The 14,646-nt window shown below is 37.8% G+C and overlaps 2 protein-coding genes across 5 annotated transcripts; one reads left to right on the top strand and one right to left on the bottom strand.

Moving 5' to 3' along the window:
• Window positions 1-20: 20 nt before the first annotated feature.
• On the bottom strand, window positions 21-7,249 carry LOC103455670 (uncharacterized). 4 transcript variants are annotated; one of them, XM_070812265.1, is made up of 9 exons: window positions 7,043-7,249; window positions 6,468-6,512; window positions 5,065-6,276; window positions 3,433-4,783; window positions 2,691-2,970; window positions 2,153-2,260; window positions 1,793-2,071; window positions 794-937; window positions 21-611 (listed from the first exon to the last, which is right to left on the bottom strand). In XM_070812265.1, exons 3-9 carry the CDS (start codon window positions 6,257-6,259, stop codon window positions 423-425), a joined length of 3,546 nt encoding a protein of 1,181 aa, XP_070668366.1. In that variant the 5' UTR covers window positions 6,260-6,276; window positions 6,468-6,512; window positions 7,043-7,249; the 3' UTR covers window positions 21-422. The 4 variants fall into 4 exon arrangements, with proteins under 4 accessions (XP_070668366.1, XP_028947950.2, XP_070668364.1 ...); XM_029092117.2 differs by having other exon boundaries at window positions 3,433-4,771; window positions 7,043-7,243; XM_070812263.1 differs by having other exon boundaries at window positions 5,065-6,313; window positions 7,043-7,234.
• A 3,095-nt stretch (window positions 7,250-10,344) lies between these two features.
• LOC103455669 (transmembrane 9 superfamily member 3-like) lies at window positions 10,345-13,478 on the top strand. The gene is made up of 7 exons (XM_008395250.4): window positions 10,345-10,639; window positions 11,103-11,143; window positions 11,237-11,819; window positions 11,907-12,044; window positions 12,127-12,283; window positions 12,379-12,863; window positions 13,013-13,478. Exons 1-7 carry the CDS (start codon window positions 10,482-10,484, stop codon window positions 13,230-13,232), a joined length of 1,782 nt encoding a protein of 593 aa, XP_008393472.1. The 5' UTR covers window positions 10,345-10,481; the 3' UTR covers window positions 13,233-13,478.
• Window positions 13,479-14,646: the final 1,168 nt, after the last annotated feature.

The following is a 14,646-nucleotide window of genomic DNA, read 5'->3' as shown; positions in this document are numbered from 1 at the left end:
GCAAAATTGGACAGGGAGAGTTTCACAAGATAATTACTAAATTACCTAAAAGAATATCACACACTCATGTACAACACGATTCCAAGATGATTTTCCCCCTCCCCCCGATCAAACAAAGCGAAGAAAGAAGAACCCTAAGAATACAGTCGGTGCGTGCAAAATTACACTCTTGGATTACAGTTAATTTTGGAATACAACTTGGTAAGGGGGGAGGACCGAAAGGTATTTCAAACAAAAACCAAACACACCTTTCAATGCATCGTGCAGCAACGCCGAGGGCCGAAATCTAACATATGTATGACCGGTTCCATTGTGGAATCAAATGCTGGCCCCTTCATAAATTGGACGCCCAAAACTCCGAAATGCAAGCGCAACTGCACTATCTTGTCTTTACCAAGAGCATCTTCATACCGTGCGAGTGTTCAAGATGATATGGGTTCGTAAGGATATGATAGCCACGGGTGCTTCAGAGCTTCAGATGCAGAAGGGCGCTTCTTCGGGTTTATCTCAAGCAGATGAGCAACGAAGTCTATGAAGCCTTGGTCCCCCATTGGAAGCCTGTGCCTCAAGGATGTCTTCTTTGGTATCAGGTATTCCAGTCTGTTTGTTTCCTGAAGAACAGAGAAGAACAGCACCGTTTACGAGATAAATAACAAATACATGAATACCTGTAAACTAAGGTTACCGGTGTTTGTACAAAAACGAACACGACAAAATTGGAGAAGGCTGATCTGTGAATTAACAAAGATTTATTAAATAAATGGAGTAATTAACTCAAAACCATATGGCTTACCTGATTCCGTTCATAAAGCATGTGATTTTTTGTGAAGTATTTGTATGTATCACGTCCTTTGGCTAGCATGCCTTGATCAATAGGGGAAATGATTCCCATCACCCGTGCAAGTAAAGTTGCAGGGGAATCATTCTGGAAGAGTACCTACACAAAGCAAGTTCATTTCTACATTTAGCACCAGTATCATGATTTTTTTCTTTTTCAGAAAACTTGTAGCTTATCGAATTCGAATCACAATATACATACATAGCTTGTACTGAGAAAGATTTCTGTTCAGTATATTATCTGTACTTTATTCTATGTACAGCTGAATCTCTGAATGAAGAACAAACATGATATACTGACACAATGATATAACTCCATTTCCTGCCTAAATGTCAGGAGAATATATATTCGGTGTATTGCAAAATGATGACTCAACCCGTATTGAGACATGATCAAAATTCTGGTATAAACTTCATATTTCTTTAGTTTGACTTTGCAGGCACCAAACTGTTCACAAAACGACAGGAATTTATAGCAACGTCGTTGAATAGACAAGTCTGCATAACAATATATAAAAAACACACTTGTTTTGTTTTGTCATTTATCAAAACACAATCTCATGAATTAGTGTTAAGTTGTTCATCTCCGCATCCACTAGAACGGATTTATGGATGAATCACAGATACTTATAAGGGGCAATAATATAGAACAATAATAGTCACAACTTCATGTACACAGACAGACAAACCCGTAATGTTACTCCTAATAAACCAGTATTCTTACAGAAGCTGAGATTTACTTCAACCAGCAGTCAGGTTAGAGCATAACATTAACAGATCTCAAATACCAGATAATTAAACAAAGTCAATATCTAGTAACCATGTTTGTAATAACTTAAAGAAACAGATACAACCAAAACTAAAATAACAACCACATGCTCTAATCAATAATCCAAACATTTGTATTAGGAAAATAAAATCTAACGATAAGTATACATAGATGCATAGCACTTACATTGCCAGTACAAAGTTCAGCCAAGATGCAGCCAAGCGACCATATATCTATCTTCTTATCATATGGAAGTCCCAAGATAACCTCAGGAGCACGATAGGATCTGGACTGAACGTAGGAGCAGAGATGATCCGTCTCAAAGCAACTACTCCCAAGATCAATGACTTTGACCTCACATCTACTGTAGCTTTTGACCAGTATATTCTCAGGCTTCAAGTCACAGTGTATCATGCCAAGGCCATGCAAAAACTGAAGCGCCTCTAGACACTGAATCGTAATTGACTGCATAAAAATTCAATAAACCTTAAACACCAGCATAAAAAAACTAAACAGTTGTCAAATAGAAAATGGAACTAAACAAACCTGCAGTCGTGGCATTGTGAAGTAGACCTCCCCTCCTGACTCCCGATTAAATTTATGAAATTCATACAAGTTTGCTTTGAGAAGTTCACATACTATTAACAAATGTTCCTACAACACAAAGTAAATTCTAACTAATTAAAATTCATTGAGAGAAATATGTAATTTATAAATGCACAAACAAGATCAATGCAGGAGGCACAAGTTGGGAATATAAATGACTGTAAAAACCTGCCCCCAAAGAAATCTCAATCTTGACATGACTAACCACAGAATAGATACACAAAGATTTCAAGTTTTTGCCTCCCTATGCTAACATAAAGGCACTGCCATGAAGCATATGAGTCCCAGGTACACAAGACAATGAAAGACGAGTCATACCAATCTAGCAAATAAATGGACACATATGAAACAATTATCTATCTCAAAGTCTTATAAAAGCGACCAAATAAGATAACCGCTCTCCGGGGTAGTATCGACTGGTTGAAAGGTTTGAAAGAGAACGTTGTTAAAGTAAATATCAAATTGTGCATTTCCTTACTCGATAGTAGAAGTAATCGTACAACCGAAGAATGTGATACTTGTCACCAGGATCATGCTTATTGACGTATTTGAGAAGCTTTATCTCATCAAGGCTCTGATCAAAGAAGTCTTTGTTGTTCTTTATAATTTTCACACACACATCCATGCCTGTATGTAGATCATGAGCTTGTATGGCTTTGCTGAATGCTGCTGATCCAAGATATTCAGTAACATGATAGCGGCCAGCTAATACAGAATTCAAAACAACTTGAAAATTTTTGTCCTCCTCAAAGCCAGTTCTGTGGAACAAAAACATGGGGTTCAAATCAGAAGAAAGTCAAGTAGCCAATGATAAAAAAAATAGCAATGAAGAGCTTCAAAGTAGCGAGAAACATCAGCAAAAGCCGAAAGACTAAAGTCTATCACAAGAGTACACGTCTCTCAACAGAAGAAATCACACAATAAAGCTGTTTCAAATTTAGGGGGATTGTGTTGTCATAATGCTGTTTTATGTTATACAGAAAAAAAAATAAAGGAATCAATGAGAGAGATAGACAGATAGATAGAGGGGAGTAATTAAGGTATTATTCTTCTATCTTGAAGAAAACAAGGTCTAACACTACAGTTTCAAAAGTTTCCAGAGCATTTCAAAATGTATTATTGGTGTAAACAGAAAAATCCAATGCCCAAAGCACATTCTCCTGTAACGAACCATGATCAATTAGTTTATATTTGAGATTGGTGAATAGGTGAGGACGTGCCTGTTTTTCCTGTGCACAATCTTGAGGTTGAAGGTCTCAAACTCTTCCTCTTGAGCCTTTATTTGCCTTACTTGTTCTTGCACAGCAGCCGCCTCTTCATCCTCAAGTGATGCCCCCGTATCTTCTTCCCTAACAGCAGCAATTTTCTCATCTTCTTCTTGCTTGGCGTGCTCTCTTTCAGCATAAGCATAATTAGAGAGCGTTGAGGGAGTAGAGTTTGTGGATCTAACAGCATTAGCATTTCTTTCATCCCTAGAACTCATTCTAGGTGAGGACTCGTTACTTTTCTCCCTCCATGAAGCAAGCATGTTATCATCATCAGGTTCTTCAGTGACAACAGCATTGAAGTTGTTTGACCATAACGGTTTACTAGAGCTTGCCTGCACCAATTGTCCATCTCTCAGTGGCGGCGGGAATGAAAATCCCCCTTCTGAATGATTTTTCTTCTGTCTAAATACACCATTATCATTCTCAACTATATATTTACTTGCCTCATGTTTACTAGTTTTCTTCTTATCCCTCTCAAGTCTATCAATACGTTTCTTATCTGAGTCCTGATGATTCTTCTGTGGCCCACCAATTCCTACATCATGGTCCCGAAAGTATTCTAGATCCCCTTCACTACTGCCACCAATCAAACTTTCCCGCACTTCGCTGCCGATATCAGCAGCATCGCTATTGATTCCCACACCTATTGATCTTACTGAACCAAGCTGGTCGTCATCCACACAAACCTCCTCCAAACGTGGCCTTCCACTCTCATTCACAACTTTCCCATTCCCTAACATGATGAGTTCATTGGTCTGAGTGACAAAGCCCTGCCAGACAGGTTCTGAACGCATTAAATTAAGCTCCTCTTCATCCATCAATTGTCCATCATATTGAGCTATTAAACCATTATCATCAGTTCTCCCATACAATTCAGTCACTGATAATCCTATAGGATCATCTGAACTTATAATCGGTTCAACATTTTTCGCTTGGAAGCACCGCTCACCAGAGAAATAAGAATCCTCCTCAGCAAAAGATTGATCATCATCCTCATCTTTGGTTGGACCCCTTTCCTGTGGATCTGGAACACTGCCATGACCTGTTCCTTTTTCATTGTCACTAGGGTAATCAATTTCATGGGCCAAAAACCACGCCTCATCTTCAATCGGTTGTCTCATGTATCCGACATCATCATCATCATCATATTCATCAGAGTCCCAATATGGGTAGTCAATCGATTCACTCAAACCATCACCAACAGTAGCAAAACCAGAAACCAGATCAGATGCGTCCTCTGCAATCCCCTGACTTACAGACAGCCAACTACCTCCTACAGGCCTTTTTCCACCTGAACCATAATCTTTAAAGAAGAAATTAGAGACTAGACATATCAAAACAACCAAGATAATGTGACAAGAAATTTGACTTTGAACAACTTCAGAAATCCAATATTTGAGGAATGTTCAAGACAAACTCTACTTATCTAAGCACACAAAGGAATGGGTAAAAATGATCATTGAGGTAAAGCACATACGAATAAAAAGGTGTGCAATGATTTTAAGTCTTGAAAACCAGTAAAAAAAATTAAACTGACGTCTGCAATAGCTACCTAAAACAAAACAAAGTGTATCAAAAACTAACCTGAAGAGTTGATTTCTTGTCCAATAGGTACATCCAAATATGACCCAATAAGATGAGCATTGTCAGCAATGCTGAGTTTTGCGCCTGGTCCGTCTCTTTCAAACTTTTCCTCCCAATTAACATTTGGTTTGTCCTCTGACTTGAGTTTGACGGGTGGCAGCCTAGGGAACTCTTCCTTTTGATTCTCAGACAAAATAGGAAAAACTAAATTACTAATGGTCTTTTGCTCAGAAATCCCTTGTGACTGGCTTAAGTATAAAGCTCTTCCCACCTCATCAACCTGCTCCTTTACTGTTGCCCTAATATCAGCCAACTCAGTTTTTCTCTTTCCTTCTTTTTTGTCAGAACCAGGAGCACTATCATAACTCGTTGACACATCACCCTTGGAGAAAGGAAACGCGGTCTTGACGGAACAATCTTTCCACATCTCTGAAGGTGGATTCGTTGGTTCTTCGATTCTTGACCAAGGATTCCCTGCTGCATTTTCTTTGAAAACCATGGTACTCGTCTTAAGTTGTTCAAGTTCCTTAGGTTCGCTTGTTTGGGTTCTGTCACACTTGAATTCGACACTAGCTTTGCTAGTACTTCCAGACCAAGAGGTTTTCTTTTCACCAGAAAAGCTAATCTCTTCTCCATATTTCACAATGGCTTTACCTGAATCAGGAACTTCAGTTGTATGATTCTTTGATTGTTGGGATATCTGAGGCTCTGGGAAGTTAGCGATAATACCACCACCATCATTTTGATAAGGTTCTGCAGGTCCATTGCTCGGACTGGACTTCCAAGAATATAAATCAAGCACGGTGTCCTCTAAACCTTTAGAGAATGCAAAGCTCTTGTGATTTGTCCCAGCCACCTCAATAGACTTATTCCGCTCCCCAATAGAAGCAGCATTTTTCAATTTGCTTTCAGACCCATTTCTACCAGTTCCACACTCTATCTCTTTCACTATAAGTTCCTTATAGACTTCACCACCATTCCGAGATCCCAAGCCTTGATTTTCCACCACTAGCTTGTCCCCGTTTTCAGCTTCCAACAAACGACCTGAATCCTTCTCTTCAAGAGTAAGCTTCTGAAGGAAACCATTCAAATCAGAGCGATTACCAAGCTCACTTCGCAGAGCTGCCTCTGCTCTTGAAAACCTATTCTTCCGCAGAAAGTCCAGAATAACGTCAACAGAGTTTGAGTCCGCCATTTTCAGCCTCCTAAAACCTACAAGCATGCATCAAAAACTAAGCACCCACCAATCCTGAGAACACACCATTAACAAAAGTTCAAAAATCTATCTTCCAGTTTGCCTCACTTTTCTAAGAAAATGAAAAACAGAGCAGATTTTCGAAAAATAAATAAATAAAGGAAACGAAATTGACACTCCTTCCTTCCATATAAAGTGAAGAAGTCACCTTGTATTAAGCTCAACGACTGGCGCCATTTTGTCTTCTACTGTCCTGAGCAATGAAAAAATGGAACATTCAGAATACCAAAAAAAATCATTTCCTTTCTCCCACTTTTTCCGAGCAACCAAACAAAGCAAAACCATTCAATTTTTCCCCAAAAAAAAAAAAAAAAAAAAACCCAAGTTGTATTCAGTAGAGTGTGCCGACCCGCCTAAAAGTCTCATTACTTTGGGTCCCGAAACCGCTTATTCTCAACGAGGATCCGGCATTTACAAGCAGGCCGAAATTCCCAAATCCTCCACAAATAAAAATTTACAAACCCTTAAAATCCCAACAGATTTACGAGTTCGCGGAGTGGGATTCAAATCCCACGAAACTTTAATAGCCATTGGACCAAAACACTAAACTATTTCTCGGCCGGAGAAAATCAAGATCTGATTTTTAATTTAAACCCGTGATTCTTTGGGGAAAAGGATTTGTGGGTATTGGAGAAGGGGACAAAAAAGGTTGAAACTTGCAATTAGAAAAGAGAAAAGGGGGTTAGAAATAGAGAGAGCGGCGGAGGAAGAGAAGATAGTCACCTGGTGGGAATGGGAGTGACCGGTTGCTGCTGGCGCTGCTGCTGCTGCTGCTTTTGTTTCTTCTCTACGTAGGCTTTCGGGCGGGGCAGGCGTGGTCTCCTGAATTGAGGTGGAGCCTTGGAGGTGGTCCAAAACCAATAGCTTCTTTTAGTTTTAAAATTTAGATGCCAATGGAATAACTTGAATATATTCACTCTATATACTCTCAACTTTATGACCAAATAAAAGTACTAATAAGTCACCATTCTCGTTTATTTTTATTTTTATTTTTGTAGGCGTCGTTAATTTATTACATTGCATAAATTGTTACGACTAAGATTTATTTATTTATTTATTTTTCTCAAACAATAGATTTTATTAAATTTAGTATTAAATTAACCAATAACGGTATTTGAACTCACGTCGTCATACAATAACACCTTTTAACCATTGTGGTAAAATACCACTTGCACGACTAAGATTTATTTTGGCACAAATGAAATGCCACACTAATTTATACTTGAGAGTTCTTTTAAAAAAAAAAAAAACTAATGAAAAGGGCTTGAAAACTTTGAGTTTTAATAATAAGGACAAAATAAATGGTAAAATGAATAGTACTAGATTTGACTTTTTAATGTAAAAATATGATTTTTCGTTAAAATGAACAATACCGCGAGCTTTTCATTAAAACCACCGTAAATAAATTACTCTTGAGAGGGTTTGAAACTTTGAAGTATGACGCAATAGATTGTCAACATTGAGATAATCGTAATAAATTATATAGAACTCTAGAGGAAAACATCAAGAATAAAAAGTTGGCAATTACTATTTTGAATTATTAAAATAAAATAAAATAATTATTTGTACATCAGCATGATAGCATCTAAGTTGTCTGTAGTTCCGCATCTCTTAATGACATGATAAACTTTCTAAATAACAGTAAAAAGACTGTGAAAACCAAATTCACACTACTTTTATCCTAAAAAAATATTTATGACTTTTGTTGTTATTTTAGTTTTTCTTAACACGTGTTTTTAAGTATCATTATATGAGTTGTGCTAGCGTCAATCGTAGTATTATTTTAACACATTATGAGTGCGGCATGTATTTTGGGCTTCTCACTGTCCACTTAGAAAAAATTGGGCCCTCCACCATTGGACACAATTGGTCTCCCTCGGAAGCAATGTGAGCCCATTTTCCCTCGCTGGGCCTGGAGTTTACATTTCTCCGGACAAAACGAAGATCTGGTTTGGCATCCAAAGAAAAGATGGGCTGGACTTTATGTGTGAATAAGTCCATGATTGGTTCAATAAGTTGTGGTGTTCGGAGGTCCGTTTATATTACTTTGGACAAGACGAATATTTGACTTATATTACTCTAGACTCATCCGTTATAACATTTAATTTTATAGGATTTAACGGTTATTGTTCAGATGTATAATTTAAATGTGTACTTTTGACATATACTAAAGAAACCCTTCTCCCTCTCTTTACTAGTAAGCCACAAAAACCACAAGATGATAAAAAGACATTCAAATATAAACGAATAGTGGATGCAAGTTGTGTGTGTCTGAATAGAATAGAAGGGAACTAGGGTTGAGATTGCTTTGCGTTAATTCTTCGACGAGAATTAACATGCAAATACAATCGTATTTCAACGATTTCCAACCGTTCAAAAACCGCACATTGACTATAGTAGCAACTGTTCAAAAACCAGGCATTTGCATGTTCAATTCATGCATTCATAGAATAGAATTATGTGTGTGTAATTTTGGTTCATTAACATGGACGTGATTTCTTTTTTTTCTTTTTTTGTGTGTGACAACACGTTATTGTTGCTTAAAGCCGTGAAAGTACCACAATGAGCATAATATGATATATATATATATATATATATATATAATATGGTTCTCAAATTAGGCTACTTGGGCCATAGTTCATAAATTTATAGGGGATGCCTTTCTTCCTAAGCAATCACCAACTAATTTATTTGTTCTATATAATTTAAAACTCAAATGAAATGTCATCATGTTTTTGCCCTTTCTTTTAGATCAGCTATTAGCTTTCTCACGGAAATCCACTTATTCAAAAATCAAGAAGATTCACCGGAGTATTTTCAACCTCGGTTGAGATAAATAGTTGGTCTAAATAACAATAGCAACTTGACCAAATAAAATAGCACGGTAGCATTTTGGTCCAAAAGCACAATGAACATTGTGCCCAAACGTCATTGTAACAGTACAGTGGACGCCCAAGACCTTGGTGGAAAAAATTGGTCTAATTTTGAGATCGCAAAAGGGAGGAGGCCAAGGAATCATCCCACGGCGTTGACCAACAAACCACCAGATCTCTCATCCTCACAAAGCAAACCAATCACGTGCGACCACGTAGACAGAGAAAGGAAGAAATAAATAAAAAAAAAGGAGAAGCTTGAGACGCACCCAACGGCATTAGGTAGACACCAAAGCGTCGGTAAGGGGTCAAACGTGGTGAGGCACTCTGTCTCCGTCACAAATTGTTCCCCGTTTGGCCTCATTTTTATTTCACATTAAAAACAAAAGAGTAATGTTATTCATATCATATTTTTATACCATATTTTTATATCATTTTATATGGCATTTGATGTGGACAGCCACATCATTTGAATTAATTAGATTTTTTAATTTAATTCATTATTTAATAAACTAATAATTAAGAAAAACTAGTTAATTAAATGATGATGGTGGTATACGAATAGTCTTTCTCCTTCATTTCCTTGAGTTTTGCAAATTTTTCAAATGATGTGATTGTCCACATCAGATGTCACCTAAGGTGGTATAGAAATATAGTATAAAAACATGGTATTAATAGCATTACTCAAAACAAAAACAAGTTATTTCCACATTAACTAATAATTATTTCATATGCATATTAATGAAATCTTTATTTCTTCTAATCAATATTACTACTCTAAGTTATATTCAAATGGAAGAAAAATATTAAAAATTCTGACCATAACATCGTTACTTGCATTTTTAAGTAAATAATAAATTAATAATTACATTGTGTGAGTTACGATTTTCTGATTTTGTACATGCAAGAAAAAATTCAACACAAATATGTTAATTACGTGTTTACTTATTTAAAATTTAAGAACTCATGAATCTAAGGAGATAAAAAGGAGTAAATTACATTGTCATCACGAACCTCCAATTGATACGGTTCATGATTTTCAAGTATTTTACAAATTATAACGTGGAATACATACTTTTTAGCGTAATTAGAACCACACATTATGATTTTTATCTCACACATTTTTGTTTGTTTATGACGATGGAATTGAATAAATAACATAAAAGTTGTAAGTCCAAAAGCTTCACCCCCAAATAAATATATAAACCAAAGACCCAAACCAAACCCAGGAAATCAAATATACCGAACGTGGTTGTCTTATCTCTGCAGAGGTTAGAGAGAGAGAGAGAATGAGGAAGACCATGACTGTAGGAGTACACTGCATCATCGCTTTGCTAATTCTGTCCGGTGCGGATCTAGTCAGGTCCGACGGGTCGGATCATCGCTACAAGGAAGGAGATTTAGTCCCTCTGTATGCCAACAAGGTCGGCCCGTTTCACAATCCCAGGTAAAACCCAACACTCCGCACTGCTCGATCTCAAAATTTCATGCTTTCTTAACTCAATTCAGCTTCTGGGTTTGTTTATTTCGCTGTTAATTGTTATGGATCTGAGTTTATTTCCGCACCCATTTGTTTGGTTACTGAGAAATCTGCATGAATTACAAGTTCTGGTTCAGCTGGGATAAGCTAGACATTGTGATTTGGAAATTGAATTTACATTGGCTATTTGTAAATACCAGAGCTTGATCTGTTTTTGAAAGATTTGATTTGGGTTCTTAGTCATTTACAATCAAGTTTATGAGTCAACTGTGTTTTTGGGTTTTCGTCGAAATTTCATGTGTACTGTAATCCGAAGTTTAGCTCTGTTTCTGCGCTGGATAGCAAATTGTATGTTAGTTTGATTATGGTGGAACTTTGGTGTTCCTGATGGTCTAAAGTTTGGTTCTTTTTGTTTTTTCGGTGCTTCCAGTGAAACGTACCGCTACTTTGATCTCCCATTCTGCTCACCAGGTTTGTATCAAATCGATTCGTTTCTTTCGTATTTACTTCCTTAATCTTCTCCGAGGAATTGAATTTGCCTCATTATTTGGATCCGAATTGTAGGTGCGGTGAAAGAGAAAAAGGAAGCTCTTGGTGAAGTATTAAATGGGGATCGTTTAGTCAGTGCCCCTTACAAACTTGAGTTCCTAAAGCATAAAGATACCGACGTAGCTTGCAAGACAAAACTCAAAAAGGAAGAAGTGGCCCAGTTCAGATCTGCTGTCAACAAGGACTATTACTTCCAGATGTATTATGATGACTTGCCGATTTGGGGTTTCATAGGGAAGGTTGACAAGGAAGGCAAAGACCCGAGCGAGTACAAGACCTACCTTTATAAGCACATTCATTTTGATCTCTATTATAACAAGGACCGCGTGATTGAAGTCAATGTTCGTACAGATCCAAATGCATTGGTTGACCTTACAGAGGATAAAGAAGTTGATGTTGAATTCATGTATACTGTAGAGTGGAAGGAAACAGCCACTCCTTTTGAGAAGAGGATGGATAAGTATTCTCAGTCCTCATCGTTGCCTCATCATTTGGAGATCCATTGGTTCTCAATTATAAATTCATGCGTGACAGTTCTCCTCTTGACTGGGTTTCTTGCTACAATTCTCATGCGAGTGCTTAAGAATGATTTTGTCAAGTAAGCATATTTAGTAATCCTTTTGTCCCTGTTTTATGTCTGCCGGTTCACCCATTCTTATATATACCTTTTCTTTCTGTATAAAAGATATGCCCATGATGAAGAAGCAGCTGAAGACCAGGAAGAGACTGGATGGAAATACATTCACGGCGATGTATTTAGGTTCCCCAAATACAAGTCCCTGTTTGCAGCAGCTCTTGGTTCGGGAACCCAACTTTTTACTCTGTAAGTGCTCATTTATCCAGCTATAGGTGCAGCACTCAGTTGTCGAAGTTTCTCATGTTTTTTTTCTTTCCATTCCATGCAGTACGGTGTTCATTTTCATACTCGCGCTTGTTGGTGTGTTTTATCCATACAACCGAGGGGCTTTATTTACTGCTCTGGTAGTCATTTATGCACTCACTTCAGGAATTGCGGGCTATACTGCTACTTCATTTTATTGTCAGCTAGAGGGATCAAACTGGGTATGTAATGATAAATTCTCCTTGCTATGGTTTTGGTATCATTGATTGAAGTTGATGTTTTAATATTGAAAGGTTCAAACTTTCTGGTATGACAGGTTAGGAATCTATTGCTGACGGGATGCCTCTTCTGTGGACCTCTGTTCCTTACATTCTGCTTTTTGAATACTGTTGCAATTGCTTATACGGCTACTGCTGCCCTTCCATTCGGCACGATTGTAGTTATAGTTCTGATATGGACACTTGTAACATCACCTTTACTGGTGTTAGGTGGGATTGCTGGGAAGAACAGCAAAGCTGAGTTCCAAGCCCCTGTTCGCACCACTAAATATCCGAGAGAGATTCCACCATTACCTTGGTACCGGGCAACAATCCCTCAAATGGCAATGGCCGGTTTTCTGCCCTTCAGTGCTATATACATTGAACTGTATTACATATTTGCAAGTGTATGGGGTCACAGGATTTACACCATTTACAGCATCTTGTTTATTGTGTTTATCATTCTTCTGATCGTCACTGCTTTCATTACCGTGGCATTGACATATTTCCAACTTGCTGCCGAGGACCATGAGTGGTGGTGGAGGTAAGCAGCTATTATTATCTGTGCATTCTAAGTTTGGTTAGGGTTTCTATGCAAGTTATTATACTTTTTATTCTTGTTGTAAACCAGTTTCAATTTCAGAAGATGCAAATATACTACCTTGACTGATGTATACGTTGGTTTCGGTACAGGTCTTTCCTCTGTGGTGGGTCTACTGGACTATTTATCTATACCTATTGTTTGTATTACTACTACGCACGCTCGGATATGTCGGGATTCATGCAAACATCATTCTTCTTTGGTTACATGGCATGCATCTGCTACGGTTTCTTCCTCATGCTTGGAACTGTAGGCTTCCGTGCAGCTTTGCTTTTTGTCCGTCACATATACCGGTCGATCAAGTGTGAGTAGTAGCTTGTTCTCCATGAATCATCGGATATGGTTTCTCGTGTTTTTGGAGTCACAGGCACCCCTGTAGAGAATTTGGTCAAATTAATTTTGTTAGTGCTTGGTGTACTAAAGCTGTAGTCGTGAGATATGTATGCTTCCGGAGCAATATGTTAGATCACAATATGGGCGACTATATTCAGAGACAAGTTTGTATCTTTACCTTTGAATCTTTTGCAATACATTCTTCAAATATATTCTCTCTCCTTACATACCCATCTCTCTCTCTCTCTCTCTCTCTCTCTCTCTCTCTCTCTCTCAGTTACATAGAAGCGTCAAATTGTAAATTACTGAGCGGGGAGACGTCGAATATCTTCAAAATCTGTAGCTAAGAACTTCAAACCGAACAAGGGGAATGATAAGTTGATAACCATACGCATTTTTCCTTCACTTATGTTTAATAATGTTCGATGTTTCCGTTTATTAAATTTGACGGTCTAAAATAAAGAGAGGTTTGTAAGAGGAGAAAAATAGTGTGCAAAAGAGGAGAAAAAGAATAGTAACTTAGGGCTCGTTTGTAAGTACTTTTGAAATGATTAAAATCACTTTTGGAATCAATCTTTAGTAAAATGACAAATGAATCATAGAAAAAACACTATTGTTTCATGGAAGAAGAACACAACCAGTGTTTTTTTTGCAGTAAACACTTTAAGTGCTTTTAGAACCCAAAAAAGTATGTTCTCTAAAAACTTTTAGTCATTTAAAAGTAGTTCCAAACAAGCCTTTAGGCTTTAGTTGTAACTTGTAAATTAGGCTTTTTTAATAAAGTAATGGTTTACACTAAATTATTCTAAATTAAATTTGCAGAGGGTGAGCAAATTATTAGCCTGCGCTCCTTCTGTGAGAGTTCTTCTCCCCTTTTGGTGAGGGTTTCAATCTTGACCACCATCTTAGGCGCCAACTCTAGTTTTGGTTCGAGTCGGTTGCCACTTTTCCCTTTCTTTTGTTTTCTCCTCTTTTTCCCTTCTCTCTTGCTTTTTCCCCCTCCTCCTCATCTTGATTCCCCCTCTTCTTCTTCCCTTGCTGTCATCCCTCTTCCTCCTTCATCTGTGTTTCGATCTTCAGCCACATTTGCGTTCGACTTAGTGCTGCGAGTTTCGATGTTTCGACCAACTCGGGTGTTCCCAACACCACCACCTTCTATTTGTTGTCTGGCAGTGTTGCTCATGGTGATCCACGGGCTTCCTTTTATTGATAACCAACTGATTTCCTTCAGTTTTTGGTTATCCTTACTTTATGGTTGTGCTCGGGAAGTAGATCGGTGTTGGATGATACGATCAGAGAGGCGATATTTGGCGGTGGGCATGGATTTTTGCAGGTTGAGATGCACTGTCCTAGTGGAGGCGGTAGCAGCGGACTTCTCATCTTTTTGTTTGTT

Source organism: Malus domestica, chromosome 14 (genome assembly GCF_042453785.1).
Source record: "Malus domestica chromosome 14, GDT2T_hap1".
In the NCBI taxonomy this organism is placed as follows: Eukaryota; Viridiplantae; Streptophyta; class Magnoliopsida; order Rosales; family Rosaceae; genus Malus; species Malus domestica.
This window is presented reverse-complemented; position numbering and strand designations above follow the sequence as displayed.